Source organism: Castanea sativa, chromosome 3 (assembly GCF_040712315.1).
Source record: "Castanea sativa cultivar Marrone di Chiusa Pesio chromosome 3, ASM4071231v1".
In the NCBI taxonomy this organism is placed as follows: Eukaryota; Viridiplantae; Streptophyta; class Magnoliopsida; order Fagales; family Fagaceae; genus Castanea; species Castanea sativa.
The window spans coordinates 7,235,476-7,250,599 of NC_134015.1; the positions used below are offsets into that span (position 1 = coordinate 7,235,476).

The 15,124-nt window shown below is 32.7% G+C and overlaps 1 protein-coding gene across 2 annotated transcripts; it reads left to right on the forward strand.

Moving 5' to 3' along the window:
- The first annotated feature begins 2,707 nt into the window (after positions 1 to 2,707).
- Positions 2,708 to 7,009, forward strand: LOC142626961 (bidirectional sugar transporter SWEET17-like). Of its 2 annotated transcripts, XM_075800715.1 has the most exons (6): positions 2,708 to 2,875; positions 3,021 to 3,057; positions 3,808 to 4,018; positions 4,877 to 5,038; positions 5,375 to 5,494; positions 6,398 to 7,009. In XM_075800715.1, the coding sequence occupies exons 1-6, from the start codon at positions 2,842 to 2,844 to the stop codon at positions 6,716 to 6,718; spliced, it is 885 nt and encodes a 294-aa protein (XP_075656830.1). In that variant the 5' UTR covers positions 2,708 to 2,841; the 3' UTR covers positions 6,719 to 7,009. The 2 variants fall into 2 exon arrangements, with proteins under 2 accessions (XP_075656830.1, XP_075656829.1); XM_075800714.1 differs by lacking the exon at positions 5,375 to 5,494 and having other exon boundaries at positions 2,712 to 2,875.
- The last annotated feature ends 8,115 nt before the right edge of the window (positions 7,010 to 15,124 follow it).

Consider the following 15,124-nt stretch of genomic DNA (forward strand, 5'->3'; position numbering starts at 1 on the left):
ATAAGAAAATCATTATTTTTTACATATTTTTAAAAACAAATTTTTTAAAAATATAAAACAAAAACGGTTATATGTGGTTATGGTAAAAGTGGTAGCCGGCAGATATGTTTTAGAATATTTACGTTTTTATCCTTCAAGACTTTAAATGAGAGGAGTGAAAAGGTGGGGGTAGTTTTGTCATTTTTTCTCTACTTGTCTTATCTCTTTGCTTGAGGTGTGACTTTACTGAAGGAACACGGTAAGGAGAGAAACAGTGAGAGATAAGAACAGAGAGAAAAAAGGGGTTAGCCATGACCCATCAGTCAACTGCTTCCACCAGAAGATAGAGAAAGAGAAGAAGCAAGAAAAAGAAGTAGGTTGGAGAGAAACAATAAAAAGAATAAGGTTGAAGATTTTGTTTTGGTTTATCTCATTAATTTATATTTATAAAGATGAAATTATATTTATTTCTTTTAAATGTAGCTTCTCCAAATGGGTTAATTTTGCATTTGGATTATTATTTTCTTTCTTGCTGGGTTTTTTTATTTATTTATAGAAAGTCTTGCTAATATTTTCCTTTTCTGGTAAAGATATATGTAGTCATGTTGAAATTATTGTGTTGCTGCTAAAAAGAAGTGGATCCCTTCTTGGTACTTTTGTTATCAGTTCTAGAGATTTTCCGTTGGCTTTTTTTTGGGTATATGTGAGCTGAGAAACAAAACATTGGAGGTTTCTATTATTTTGCTGCTGACACATTTCGTTCAAATTATTTTGTTGCTTGTAACTTCATTTGTTACCTAGTCATAATTGTTTACTCAATTATGTACCAATTTGTGTTCCCTTTTGTGGATCAAATGTGTAGACATGGATAAAATCGTTCTTTTAAACCTCTTTTTGTACGCAATATATACTCATCTTTATAAACTAGGCATGCGATATTTAAACTCTTTTTTGTATAAAGTTTAATATGAGCTACGTACTTCAAAAAAAAAAAAAAAAAGAGCTATGTTATTATTATAGTTAATTTGTATATAAAAAAGGTCCTGTACTTAGATTTTGACATAAATATAGCATAATTGACCAAAAAAATAAAATTATATTATCTACTTAGTGATAATTTGGATAGAGCTTAAAGTTACTTTCAGCTGCGTATGTGTCAAAATAAGTGGGTTTTGTGCACGATTTATAGGACTCACAAGCTATTTTTTTTAAAATAACTTTAAAATTGGATTCTATAGCACTATTTACATATATAAAAATTATTTTGTTATAGTATTTTTAATTTTCAGTTTTCAGCAATAAGCGGTATCTAAACAGAGACTTAAGCAATATTTGGATAAGCTGCGTTTGCGTTTTGCTGAGCGTTTTCTGCGGTTTTTTTTTTTTTTTTTCATTCAGCTGAGTGCGCTTGGCACTGTTCACTGTCCATGAACAGTAATTTTAGGCTTATGAACCGTGCTAAGCGCGTGAACAGTAATTTATATATATATTTTACAGTTTTCAACAAAATTAGTGGTATTTATAATTTTATTTATTATTATTATTATTATTTATTTATTTTATGTATGTGATCTTTTACCGTAAAATAGAAAAAATTAGCATTTGGAAGAAAAGTAACGGGAACAGGGCTGAAGTGTTGGTGTCTGTTGAAGGTAACCATTGATTTTTACTGGCTAACACGGGCACTTGCACGCTTAAAAACTAGAATTAAAAAATGATTCGCATTAAAGAAAAAAAAAAAGAGATAAAAAAGTCTCTCATGGCATAAAAGGAATTGCACATACTATTTTCATCTACAACATTTTTCCTAGTACATATATATGATGAAAGAACGAAGTATTTTGTATTCAACAATAGTGGTTGGTTAGGATTACTCAGCAAAAAACAAAAACAATAGTGGTTAGGATTGAAGAAAATGACCACTTATTAGGACAAGGCATACTACACAAAATCCTTTATACTTTCACATATTCCATATGCCTTGCTTTACGAAATAAGCCATATAAAAAGACTTGAGCTTTTTGTAAAATGGTAAAGCTTTTGTAGAGGTATCCTACCGACATACCTATATGCTTGCTATTAAATTTGAATCTATTTCTTTTAGCAGAACACAATAATGCAATCAAAGACCAGCAGAGTATTGTAAGTTGTAGCACACGTTAGTTTGTCATCAGTTATTTTAAAAGTGAAATGACAAAATATCTCAGCACCTAACTACCTTTTTGTTTGGTGGAATAGTCTATAAATTACTTTAAAATGATTTCTAGAGTTTAAAAAACGTGATATTCCTTTTGATCGTCTTAAAATTTGTGAAAATGAATTAAAGAATGTTTGTTTGTATTTGAACTAAAAAAAGAAGAAAAAGAATTAATTAGCAATATTAGATATTCAAGCTCAAGATGAAACCTACCATTATCAACTAATTGTAAATTGAGTTCTAGAAGGCAAACAGATCCAATGTCACTAAACACTACCTAACAAAATGAAAAATCATCTTTCTTTTTGCTAATTAAAACAAAATCTTTCTAATTTTCTTTCTTTATAATATATCAAACCCCTTTTATGTAACACTAAAGGGACCGACAATAAGAGACCACAGAAAATTTCCATAAACTCTGTAGAAAGTAGAAACATGTGAAGATGAATATATCCAGTACAAAAGAGACTGGTCCACCGGGCATGATGAGTGTTGACAAGTGAAAGAGTGTAAGCGTGGCAAACAGAGACACGATACATGCACATAGAGGAATCTATAAAGCTATACCTATATGCATCAAGTTTCAATCTCCATCACATCCACTTTTATCCTTTATATGCAATAACCTCCGCTACATTTCTTCAATTTTCTGTACTTTTCTTTCCATGGCTAGCTTGAGCTTCATCGTTGGCATTATTGGTTAGTCTATGCTGTCTCATACACAGTTTCTTTAAGTTTGTTCCATAGTTATTTATTAGTCCTTTGTTTTCTGCTTATTTTATTAGCTCTCTTCAAGAAAAAAAAAAAAAAATATTAATGCCATAAATTTGTTTCTTTTTTGCAGGCAATATAATTTCAATACTGGTTTTTACTTCTCCCATGTAAGTGAGACCATCAAAAGAAAGATTGTTTTATAGTAGTTCTTTATTTATTAAGACATAATAAGCCGAGCTAAGATGGGTTATTTTATATAAAATTAGTTTTAAATTTAATAATGGAAGTCACCAACTATGATCCACTTCTTAAATTATTTTATATGATAGATTTTAGTTAACTCAACTGGTAAAATCTCTGATGGTTTAATAAGAGATCTGAGGTTCAATCTCCTCCTATGCCAAAAACCAATTAGTATTTTGGTCTGATGATAAAAGTATCATCAAGAGTCGACGTTATAGGCTGAAACTCTCTTAAAAAAAATTTATATGCTTATATGATTGATTTTCATGATTGTGATCAATTACCATTTCTAGAACTTGTTTTGTATATCTTGGTACTCTACTTATGATTGTAAATTCGTGTGAAGTGTCCAAATATGACTACAAGATATCATGTACTTGTCATCAGAACTAAATCTTTTGTTCCTCCAACAAAGTTCATGAACATAATCACCAGTTTGTCGTGCTCAATCTTTAACTATTGTCAAGCATAGAACTCATTGACAAGTTCAAATTGGGCATCAATTAAGTAGTAGCTTCAAGCCGTCAAGTGTGTTTGGCAAGCCTTAAAAAAAAAAAAAAAAAATTTACCACTTCTTTCTACAAATAAGCAATTCATCAAAGTGCCTCCAAATACACTCACTTCCGATCTAACACCAAATTATGGTTTTTATTTTTTATTTTTTTTTATTTTAGAAAGACATTTTGGCAGGTGGTGAAGAAGAAATCAACTGAGAATTACAAAAGCACTCCATATATAACTACTCTACTGAGCACAAGTTTATGGACCTTTTATGGACTTCTTAATCCAGATGGTTTACTTGTAACCACGGTTAATGGAGCTGGCACAGTCTTTCAATTCATATATGTCACTCTCTTTCTCATCTATGCTCCCCAGGATAAGAAGGTGATATAAATGTCTCTCCTCTATCATGTCAACTACTTTTATAAATGCTCAAAAAAAAAAAAAAATCAAGAAGCTCACTTTGAAAATATAAATATTTAACCATATTAATGAATTTAATTAACTCTTTAATTTTTTTTAATTCTCATTTTTTTATGTCAATAAATTAACTCAATTATGAAAGGTGTATTCTGGAACCTAACTCAATATTGTTATATTTTTTTTTTCTCCGTGCGTTTGTGCGTGCGATTTTTATAACCCAATATACCATTACAAATATTAGACTCTTTTGTAATTGTATTTTGGTTAATAATATATTATAAATCCAGTTTAAAACACTAATATTACTATTTTCGTGTGTATTCTAATAAGTATTACCGTTTACTAAAAAAAAAAAAATATAAATGGTATAATTGTTTATCCCTATCTTCCACCTTTTTCTTTTTATTTTATTTTTGAGAAATAATTACAGCATGCTGCTAACCCTACACATCGAACCCTTCCCCTTAGATCCCCAAACACTTTTTATATGGAGAGGTTCTAATTTAGGTACAAGGCCTTTAGCTCCACCTTTTTATTAATTATTGAATTTCTTTCATTTGAAGTTGGCCTGTTGCCAATTTAGGCTTTGTGTGTGTCTCATGAAATACTGCTTTCTCTTTTAAAACCATGATAGACTATTTAATTTCTTGATTGAAAGAAAAAAACAAAAACAAAAACAAAGAATTTATTTATTTTTTTTTGAGAAGAGAAAAACAAAGAAATTATGCCTAATATGAGTCATATGACTAATGTATCGTACATTCGTATGCATCAATTCTTAGTAATTTATCGTTCAATAAAGCGAAGGTGTGGATGCAGGTCAAGACGGCAAAGTTGGCGGCCTTATTGAATGTGGGATTTCTTGGGTTAGTAATTGCAGTAACTCTTCTAGCAATTCCAGGAAGTGTCCGACTTACCGTTGTTGGAGTTTTATGTGCTGGATTAACCATAGGCATGTACGCATCACCTCTATCAATTATGGTACGATCTTTAATTTCCTTCACAAACTATGTACTTTTTTAGTAAAAAATAGTCACATCTCAAGAAAAAATTGTTATTATTATTATTATTTTTTTTGTCGTGGCAAGTAACATTATTTGCAATTTTGCATGTTATTTCTTCACACGGTGATGATGCCACATGTTGCATGTGTATCTCACATGGCACGGATTCATATCACTCCTCTTTTAGTAAAGAAATACACTTTTCAAGGAGCATGGTCTAAAAAGCATAAAAAAAAAAATTCGTTTCACTTTCTTTGATGTTTTGTTTTTTTGGTAAGTCTTTATTTGATGTTCTTTTAACTCTATTCAACAGAGAACAGTGATAAAGACCAAGAGCGTGGAGTACATGCCCTTTTTCCTCTCATTTTTTCTATTCCTTAACGCTGGTATTTGGTCTACTTATGCTTTGCTTGTCAAAGACTTCTATATTGGAGTAAGTTTTCTCATTCATCTTCTCACAGTAATGGTGCTAAAGATTCTAGTAGTTAAGCACTATGACATATAAATTTGAAACAGTCACATATTTTGATATCAACCATGCCGAAAGGAATAAATAAAAAGTGGAACTAGAGTTAAGCAAGACTGAACACCAAATTTCCTTACAAAGTTGGTAATTGGCACAATTAAATGTGGGCCAAAGCTTCCATACTCTAAAAGATAAGGGCACTAGTGTCAATGGGGCCATTTGGTCCATATTAGGACCATGTGAAGTTTCTGGGCCCAGAATGCATGGTCGAATTGCGTAAGGAAAACAATGCAAGTAAACCCTGGATAATTGGAATTTGCAAAATTTGGTTTGGTTGGGTTGGGTTGGGTTGGGTTTGATTCCTAAAAAATGTTCCTACATAGCTCATGCTATGTAACCCAACAAAGACAAGGTGTTTTGTCTTGCTTTTGTTTTGTTTTGTTTTCCCCCCTTAGAAAAATTCATTTAAAACTCTATATTTTATGGAGTGTACAATTAAATCATATAGCTTCAAAACAACAAATTAAATTATAAATATTTAAAAAGTAACAAATTAAATTCTATAGTTTCAAAACTAAAACTTAAGCCTTCGTGATGTTTTGAAAAATAATAAATTCAAATTTAGTCCATTTAAGTTGAATACATTTTTATTTGTGGTTTAATATAGGTTGAGAATTTAATTTACTATCTTTAAAGTTCTAGGGTTTAATAAAATTACAAGTTTAATTTGTTATATCCCTAAATTTTAGAGTTTGAAATATAGGTTTCTCCTTTAAAACTTTCATTAAACATTAGAAATTTCTATTTCTAATACTTGCCTTTGTAAATGTCCTAGAGTGCTACATTTTTACTTTATCCAAACAATTTTAGGTACCAAATGCTGTTGGCTTTGTGTTGGGGTCAATTCAGCTAATCATATATGCAATCTACAACAAGAAGTCAATTTCGAAAAAATCATTGGAGATGATGGAAGAAGAGGGCTCTGCCCATTTTGTCAAAGAAAATGAGATGGGAGCATTTGAGGACGATGAAGTGGCCAATGTAAAAATTCGAAACCTCCACAAAGGAAGCAGCCTCCCAAAACAATCTGTAAATCGACAATATAGCTTCCAAAGGATCTTGAAGACACTTTCTTTGAGTCCATATGAAAGACACCCTAGTTGGCCCCATGAAGAAGATGTTGGAAAGTGAGAAAAGAATCACAGTTGATTATAAGGTTTTTGTTTGAAGGAAAACTTAGAAATTATGTGTTGACCATATGAAGAAGATGTTAGAAAGGGAGAAAAGAATGACAATTAATTACGAGGGTTTTGTTTTGTGGAAAACTTAGAAATCATGTGTTGCTCAACCTTGTAGTTAATGATTTTAACATTGAAAAAGAAGAGGGAAAAAAAAAAAAAAACCTTATAGTGTTGGATATGGTAATAACTTGTAAAGTTGTGATAATTTTCATAACTAATGACATAATTAGTTTCTAGCCTTTATGTTTCAACAACTAACATTACAAGAAAAAGCCTTATTGCAACAAAATTTTTTGTTGCAATAAACTCAAAATTAATTACAATAAACACCAATTTCAACAAAAAAATTTGTTTGCACACTGTTGCAAAAAAGTTTGTGGCAATAAATTATTGTAACAAAATTTTTGGTGCAATAGCATTTTGTTGCAATAAATGATTTTTAATAATTTTAAAATTAGGTTATCGCAACAACATAAATCGTTGTAATTGTTCTATCACTCAATTGAAATTAGTTTGCAGTTACAAAAAAGAAAAAGAAAAAGTTTCAATCGGATGATCCATATCTCTCTTAATTTTTGACATGGATATGTGTTAGATTTTCATGATTGTACCCTTATTACTGATCAAAACACCATGTCTAGAGCTTGTTTTTTTTTCTTGTTACTCAACTTAAGATTATAAATTCGTGTGGAGTGTCCAAATATGACTAAAAGATATCATGTACTTGTCATCAGAACTAAACCTTTTGTTTCTCCAACAAAGTCCATGAACATAATCACCAGTTTATCCTGCTCAATCTTTAACTATATCCAAGCATAGAACTCATTGCCAAGTTCAGACTGGGCATCAATAAAGTAGTTGCTCCGAGTGTGTTTGGGAGGCCTTAACAAAAAAAAAAAAAAAAACCTCTTCTTTTCTACAAAAAAGCAATTCAGCAAAGCCCCTACAAACTCACTTTCCATCTAAATATCTATTATCAGTTATGTTTCCTTTTTCAAGAAAGACATTTTGGCAAGTGGTGAAGAGGAAATCAACTGAGAATTACAAAATCATTCTGTATATAACTACTCTACTAATCACGAGTATATGGACCTTTTATGGACTTTTTAATCCAGTAACGGCTTCAGGAATTTTTTTTTTTGGGTGTTCCTCAAGAAACATAAATTACACAATCTAATAAAAAGAAAATTTTATATATTGACAACAACAACAACAATAAATAAAAAACATGCATATACATAAAGTTTTACAACATAAAGCTTGTGGAGTTCAGTTGTGGTTGTTGTTAATGTTGCTGAACAGGGATGGACGATAATGGTTGGAGAGAGTAAGTGAGTTTCTTATTTCTTTTTAACCTTTAGATTTGATTTAGTTTTAGTTTAATTTGTTTAATGGCTTGTGAATCTGCGAGGCATTGAAGCAGTAGAGATTTTTAAAAAATATTTTTTGAATTAAAAATGTAATTGTGTTGGTGTGGAAGTAGTGATAGTCTTAGTCTGAGATAAGATTGATCTTGTACTGGGCTTTTCTATTGGCATTTGGTTTGGGTCTTGTTAGTGGTTTTATTATAATTTTTTTTTTCTAGATTTTTGTTCAACCTTTTGTTTTTTTTTTTGGTTTTTTTCATGGTTTTATAAACCAATATGGTGAAAGGATTGAAAAAGAGATTGGTTACTAGTTTTTTGGTCAGACCGAAATTCGATTGATGGTCGAACCGGTAACGTCATAAATAATATAAATAATAAAATTTTAAATTATATAAATAAAAATATAATAAGTTTATTACTAATAATTTGATAGCAAAATGTAAAAACATAATATTTAGTGGCACTTTTCGTGTAAATTTAATTAAATTTTCTTAGAATGGACATTCACATGTTTAATTATAATCATAAAAATAAAAAGTTTATTTTATATATATATATATATAATGAATTAATTGATGTTATATAAAAATTAAGTAATTTTTTAAGTTGATTCACTTAATTAGTTAAAAATACTATTTTTTTTTCTAATCAAAATTATCAGAAAAAGAAATAAAAAAGTAGTTGTACATGTGACTTTGACTCATTAGTTGTATAATATATATTACAATGTTTTTGAGGAAAAATAGTCGTACAATGACAGTGTTAGGTGAAGCAAAAACTAAAAGTAAAGCCGTAGTATAGGTTTAAAAGAATATAAAAGTATGTGGTTCTTTTTGCTTGAAAGACCCTAATATATTGTTAAGTTGCTCAAATTATGGACCAAAATTTAATTTATTAGTATAAAAAAAATTTAGAGTATTCCTAAATTTTTTTAGAGGTAGATAAATATAAAATTTTAAATTATTATGTATAATTTTTTTTTCCAAGACTAGATGGTCTTGAGACCACCTTGACCATAAGGTGGTGCCGCCCATGTTTTAATCAGACAGTTTACTTGTAACCACGGTTAATGGAGCTGTTATTGTCTTTTAATTCATACATGTCACTTTCTTTTTAATCTATGCTCCCCGTGACAAAGAAGTTAATATAAATGTCTCTTTGCTATCATGTCAACTACTTTTATAAATGCTCAAAAAAAAAAAAAAAAAATTAAGAAGCACACTTTGAAAATATAAATATTTAACCATATTAATGAACTAACTCATTAATTTTTTTAATTCTCATTTTTTTATGTCAATGAATGAATTAACTCAATAATGAAAGGTTTATTTTGGAACCTAAATCATTCTTGTTCTATCATATATATTAATTGTATAATTGTTTATCCCTATCTTCCACCTTTTTATTAATTATAGAATTTCTTTCAATTGAAGTTGCCTTTTGCCAATTTAGGCTTTGTGTGTGTGTGTCATGAAATTATGCTTTCTCTTTTAAAACCATGATAGACTATTTTCTTGATTAAAAAATAAAATACAAAAACAAAGAAATTATGTCTAATATGACTAATGTATTGTATGCAAATGAACATCAATTATTAGTAAATTATCGTTCAATAAAGCAAAGGTGTAAATGTAGGTCAAGACGGCAAAGCTGGTGGCCTTACTGAATGTGGGATTTCTTGGGTAAATAATTGCAGTAACTCTTCTAGCAATCCCTGTAAGTGTCCAACTTACCGTTGTTGGAATTTTATATGCTAGATTAACCATAGGCATGTATGCATCACCACTATCAATAAAAAATTAATATAATTATTATTATCATTATTTTATTTTGTTTGTGGCAAGTAACATTATTTGCATGTTACTTCTTCACACGGTGATGGTGCCACATGTTGTATGTGGATCTAGAAAGAATTTGGAGCTTCTGGAAAGGTCAACAATGGCGGAAAATATAACAGAAAGAGAGTGTGAGAGAGAGAAAAAAATGGAAGAGTGAATGATCTCTACTGAGAAGAAAAAATGATTATACAAGCTCAAAATACACTGAATAATTTAGACTCTATATATAGAGCTCTGTTTAGATAAGATCTAGAGACTTCCGACAGAATCAACACTAACAGGCTCGTAACCACTCTGTAACAACCTCTCCTTGGTTTCAGATCTTTTCGTTAATCAGTTAATCAGTTAACCACAGCTTGAGCTCATCTTCAAGGTTTGTATAGTGAGGCTCAACAATCTTTACACAGAGGAGGAAAACAGAGTCTCAAATTCTGAATCTCTGATCTTGAAGAAGACTCGAAACGGCGCCGTTCTTAATAAACCAAAACACCACCGTTTCTGTTATATCTTAAAGAGGCATATTCAGTCTTTAAGCACAACGACATCGTTTTGAACTTTGACTGAACTGGCCGTTAGAAACTAGTCGTTCGTCTTCTTCTTCTTCTTCTTCTTCTTCTTCTTCTAGTTTCAATCTCTGTCTTGAACTCTGGTTTGCAGTGCTCACTTTATCATCCCCCTCAAAACCATGGGGTCAACTGAAAACATGAGAGTGCCATTGAGATATTTGAGGATGCATTTGGCTGCAACCATGTGAACATCTGTAGGAATAGGCATGAACTGACATACTTGTTGCACTGCAAAGCTGAGATCAGGGCGTGTGAAGGTTAAATAATGAAGGGAGCCAACCAAACTCCTGTATTCATGTGGATTGGATAGAATGGAACCTTTATTGGGAACCAATCTGAGATGTGGGGCACAAGGAGTGCGAGCTGGCTTAGAGGACTGCATATTAAGCTTTAGAAGAAGATCCTAAGCATACTTGTTCTGATTGAGAAATAAGCCTTTGGTAGTACGAGTAATTTGGAGACCAAGGAAGTAATGAAGAGGACCTATTTCCTTTAGTTAAAAAGCAGCACCAAGTTGAGCAATCAGAGAAGACAGAAACTGAGGACAATTGCCAGTCATTACAATGTCATCAACATACACCAAAAGGTGTACAACTAATTTCCCTTGTCTAAGGAAGAACAATGAAGAATTTGCAAGGGAAGCCTGAAACCCCATATGCAATAATTGGGTAGAAAACCTCTCAAACCAACCTCTAGGAAACTGAGGACAATTGCCAGTCATTACAATGTCATCAACATACACCAAAAGGCATACAACTAATTTCCCTTGTCTAAGGAAGAACAATGAAGAACCTGCAAGGGAAGCCTGAAACCCCATATGCAATAATTGGGTAGAAAACCTCTCAAACCAACCTCTAGGAGTCTGCTTAAGACCATATAGAAATTTCCAAAGCCTGCAGACATGATTGGGATACTTGGGATTAACATAACCTGGTGGTTGAACCATGTAAACTTCCTCCCTTTAGAAGCCATGAAGAAAGGCATTGCTGACATCCAACTGCCTTAGAGGCCAATTGAATTGAACAGCTAGAGAAAGTATGATTCTAAAGGTAGGGGGTTTGATAAAAGGACTAAAAGTCTCCTCAAAATCAACCCTGTATTGTTGATGAAATGAAACCCTTATCCACTAGCTTAGCCTTGTACTTGCTAATACTGCCATCACTGTTGTGTTTAAGTTTAAAAACCCATTTACACCCAACCAAATTCTGAGATGGAGAAGGTGGAACCAAAGTCCAAGTATCTTGTCTTTTAAGGGCAGCAAATTCATCATCCATAGCCGAGCACCATTGAGAATACTATGTTGCAATTTTGTATGAAAGAGGCTTAGTGATAGTATAAGCAGGCTTAGACAAATTTGGATGTACTTGACTTGGTAGCCTTCACTACAAGTGTGGATATAGCAAATGCAACATTGAGCACTACAGAACTGGACTGATCAGGTGCAGCATTAGGAACTGCACAATTAGGTAGACAAGTGAAAGTATTGGAAACTGCAGATAGTGACTGATCAATAGGAAGCTTAGCAGCAGATAGTGACTGATCGATGGGAAGCTTAGCAATAGAATTGGATGGAGGAGAAGATGCTTGAGCAACAAGTGCTTTAGGCTTAAAGATACCATCCTTGGACCTTGTTATCATAAGATGAGTGTTGGTGGATGAAGGAACTGAAAAAGGCACCTCTGGGATGGCACTGACAGAAGGTACAGGTAATGGTGGAACAGACACAAGATTGAGACTAGACTGAGTGGTAGGAGTTGAGGTAAGAGAAGAGGGTTGACCTGGAATACTATGAGTGTGATTAGAAGGAGGAATGGACAAAGGAGTAGACTGTGGGATAGATGTGGACTTAGGCAATGATGTAAGAGTGGAACTAAACTATGAAGTGGGAAAGGAACATGACTGAGATGTAGAAATCAGTGAAGGTATAGAGACCTGTGATTGAGTATTTGAACTAAAGCCATTAGGTACAGACTGAAAAGAAAAGAATTCTGACTCATTAAACAAGACATGTCTTGAAATGCAGACCCGAGAAGTAATAGGATCTTGACAAATATAGCCTTTAGTAAAAGTTGGATAACCAAGAAATATGCAAGATGAGTAATATCTGGTTTGGAAAGAAAATGACTTCCCAAGGTGTTTGATTATTTAGATTAGGTGTGGGAAGCCTACTAATAATGTGAACAACTGTGGAAACTGCAGAGGACCAATAAGATGGTGGTAAATGAGAGTAAGATAACATGGTGAGGGCACACTCAACAACATGCCTATGTTTCCTTTCAGCTACCCCATTTTGCTGGGATGTATAGGGACAAGAAAACTGGTGAATAAGACAATGTGAAGAACAGAAAAGTTTGAAAGCATTGGAAGTAAATTCACCACCATTATTTGTTCTCAAAGTTTTGACTTTGGTGTCCAGTTAATTTTCTACAATAGCTTTAAAAAACTTGAACACATTAAAAACTTGAACACATCAAGAACATCAGACTTATGCTTGAAGAGATAAAGCCATGTAAATTTGGAATAGTCATCAATAAAGAGAATGCAATACTGAAAATCATTAGTGGAAGTAACTAGAGCTGGACCCCATACATTAGAATTGATTAATTCAAGTGGTCTATAAGCATGAAAATCAGGTTTAGGGAAAGAGAGTTGATGTATTTTACCATTAAGACAATGTTTACAATGAGATACAATCCCATCACTTGGTGAGGTACGAAACACATCAATTGAAGATAGTGTTGTACTAAGCACTTTATTGCTTGGATGTCCTAACCTATGATGCTATAAAAGCCATTTCTTAGACCTATTTATATGAAAAACAGAAGGTGATTGAAACTATGAAGTTGAGGAATGCTGTGATGATGCAACAGTATTGAACGAAGGTGACTTGATGAAGTTCTGTGAGTAGATTAAATATACACCATTCTCACTTAAGCCCTTGCAGAAGAGTTTCCCTGTAGGAATATCTTGAATTTTGAGTTCATGGGCATCAAAATGTCAAGAATAGTTATTGTGGAGGCAGAATTTATGAACTGAAAGCAAATTCATAGCTATCCTAGGCACAAGAAGGACATTTCTGAGAATGAAATTATAATATTTGGTATGTAAAGTTGCATTACCTATATCATTGATAGGGAGAGACTGACCATTGCCCATAGTGACTTGTTTAGGACCTTTACACTGGGATTGAAGAGATAGATTGTTGAGGTTTGCAGTAAGATGATTAGAAGTACTTGAATTTGCAAGCCAAGGGTCCTGATTGTTTGTGATGGCTGCATTAGAAGCACTAGCCATGGCAGCAAGCTTAGTAGGAGGATTTTTGCCTTGATAAGAAAAATACATCCTATGATAACAGTTTAAAGCTTGATGTCACAAATTTGGCATGTTGGATGATCAGACTTGTGATTCTGTGAAGAGCCTTGATTCTGAAAATTCTGTGGAGACATACTATTGACCACTATTGTGATTGTATCTTCCTCATCTTCTGCCTCTATTGGAGTTGTTTCTACCCCTTCCTCTTCCAGAACCATGATTCTGAGATTGATTCTTAGAGGAGCTATTAGCTTTACCATTTGAGGCAAACATTGCAAGAGAGTGAGGGACTAAATCTGAGTGTTCAGCCATAGCTTGCTCTTCACTGTGCAACATAATAGCAAGTTGCTCATAAGTGATAGGACCACTCCTAGTTCGAATTGCAGAACAGAAATGTGCAAATTCTCTAGGGAGTCCTCTGAGCACTATACAAAGTAATTTTTCATTGTCCACGACAACACCAACAACAAGAAGTTTGTCATGAGCAATCTTGATCTTCTGCAAAAAATTATTTATAGACTTATTCCTTTTCTTGAGACTTTGTAACTCAAGCTAAGGTTCAAGATATTTGCTCTAGATGTGGATGTGAACCTCTGTCCCAGAGTATTCCAAACTTCTCTCGAGCTTGTGATTCCAACAACAAGCGAGAAAACCTGTGGTGATAGAGTGGAATTAGTCAAGGTAAGCAAAGCTTTATCCTTGATCTTCCAAGCTTGAAAGCCAGGATTCACAACAGAGGTTGTATTTCCTGCACTATCAAGAACAAAAGGTGATGGCTTTGAAGCAGTACTATCGATGTGCTCAATCAAAGAGTAAGCCTCTAGTATTGTAACCAGCTGGTGCTTCCACGGAATATAGTTGGTGTAATCCAACTTAATTGACATGAGGTTTGACATATTGGACAGTAGTAACAATGGAGATTGAGTAGGAGAGGATTGAATAGGTGTTGTATGAACTGGAGTAGTGTGGGTGGATTGTGTTGTATCTGCTGGAGTTGAGGCCATGGATCTGAGCTTTAATAAGAATTTGGAGCAACAATGGCAAAAAAATATAGCAAAAAGAGAGTGAGAGAGAAAAAAAAAAATGGAAGAGAGAATGATCCCTATTAAGAAGAAAAAATGATTATACAAGCTCAAAATGAATAACTTGGGCTCTATTTATAGAGCTCTGTTTAGATAAGATCTAGAGACTTCCAATAGAATCAACACTAACAAACTCGTAACCACCCTGTAACAACCTCTCCTTGATATCAGGATCTCTCCGTGATTGCAGG

Coding starts and splice junctions, on each gene's coding strand:
- LOC142626961 (XM_075800715.1), top strand. CDS start 2,842: ATGGCTAGCTTGAGCTTCATCGTTGGCATTATTG. Junction 3,058..3,807: donor CTGGTTTTTACTTCTCCCAT/GTAAGTGAGACC, acceptor TTTTTATTTTAG/AAAGACATTTTGGCAGGTGG. Junction 5,495..6,397: donor TCAAAGACTTCTATATTGGA/GTAAGTTTTCTC, acceptor AAACAATTTTAG/GTACCAAATGCTGTTGGCTT.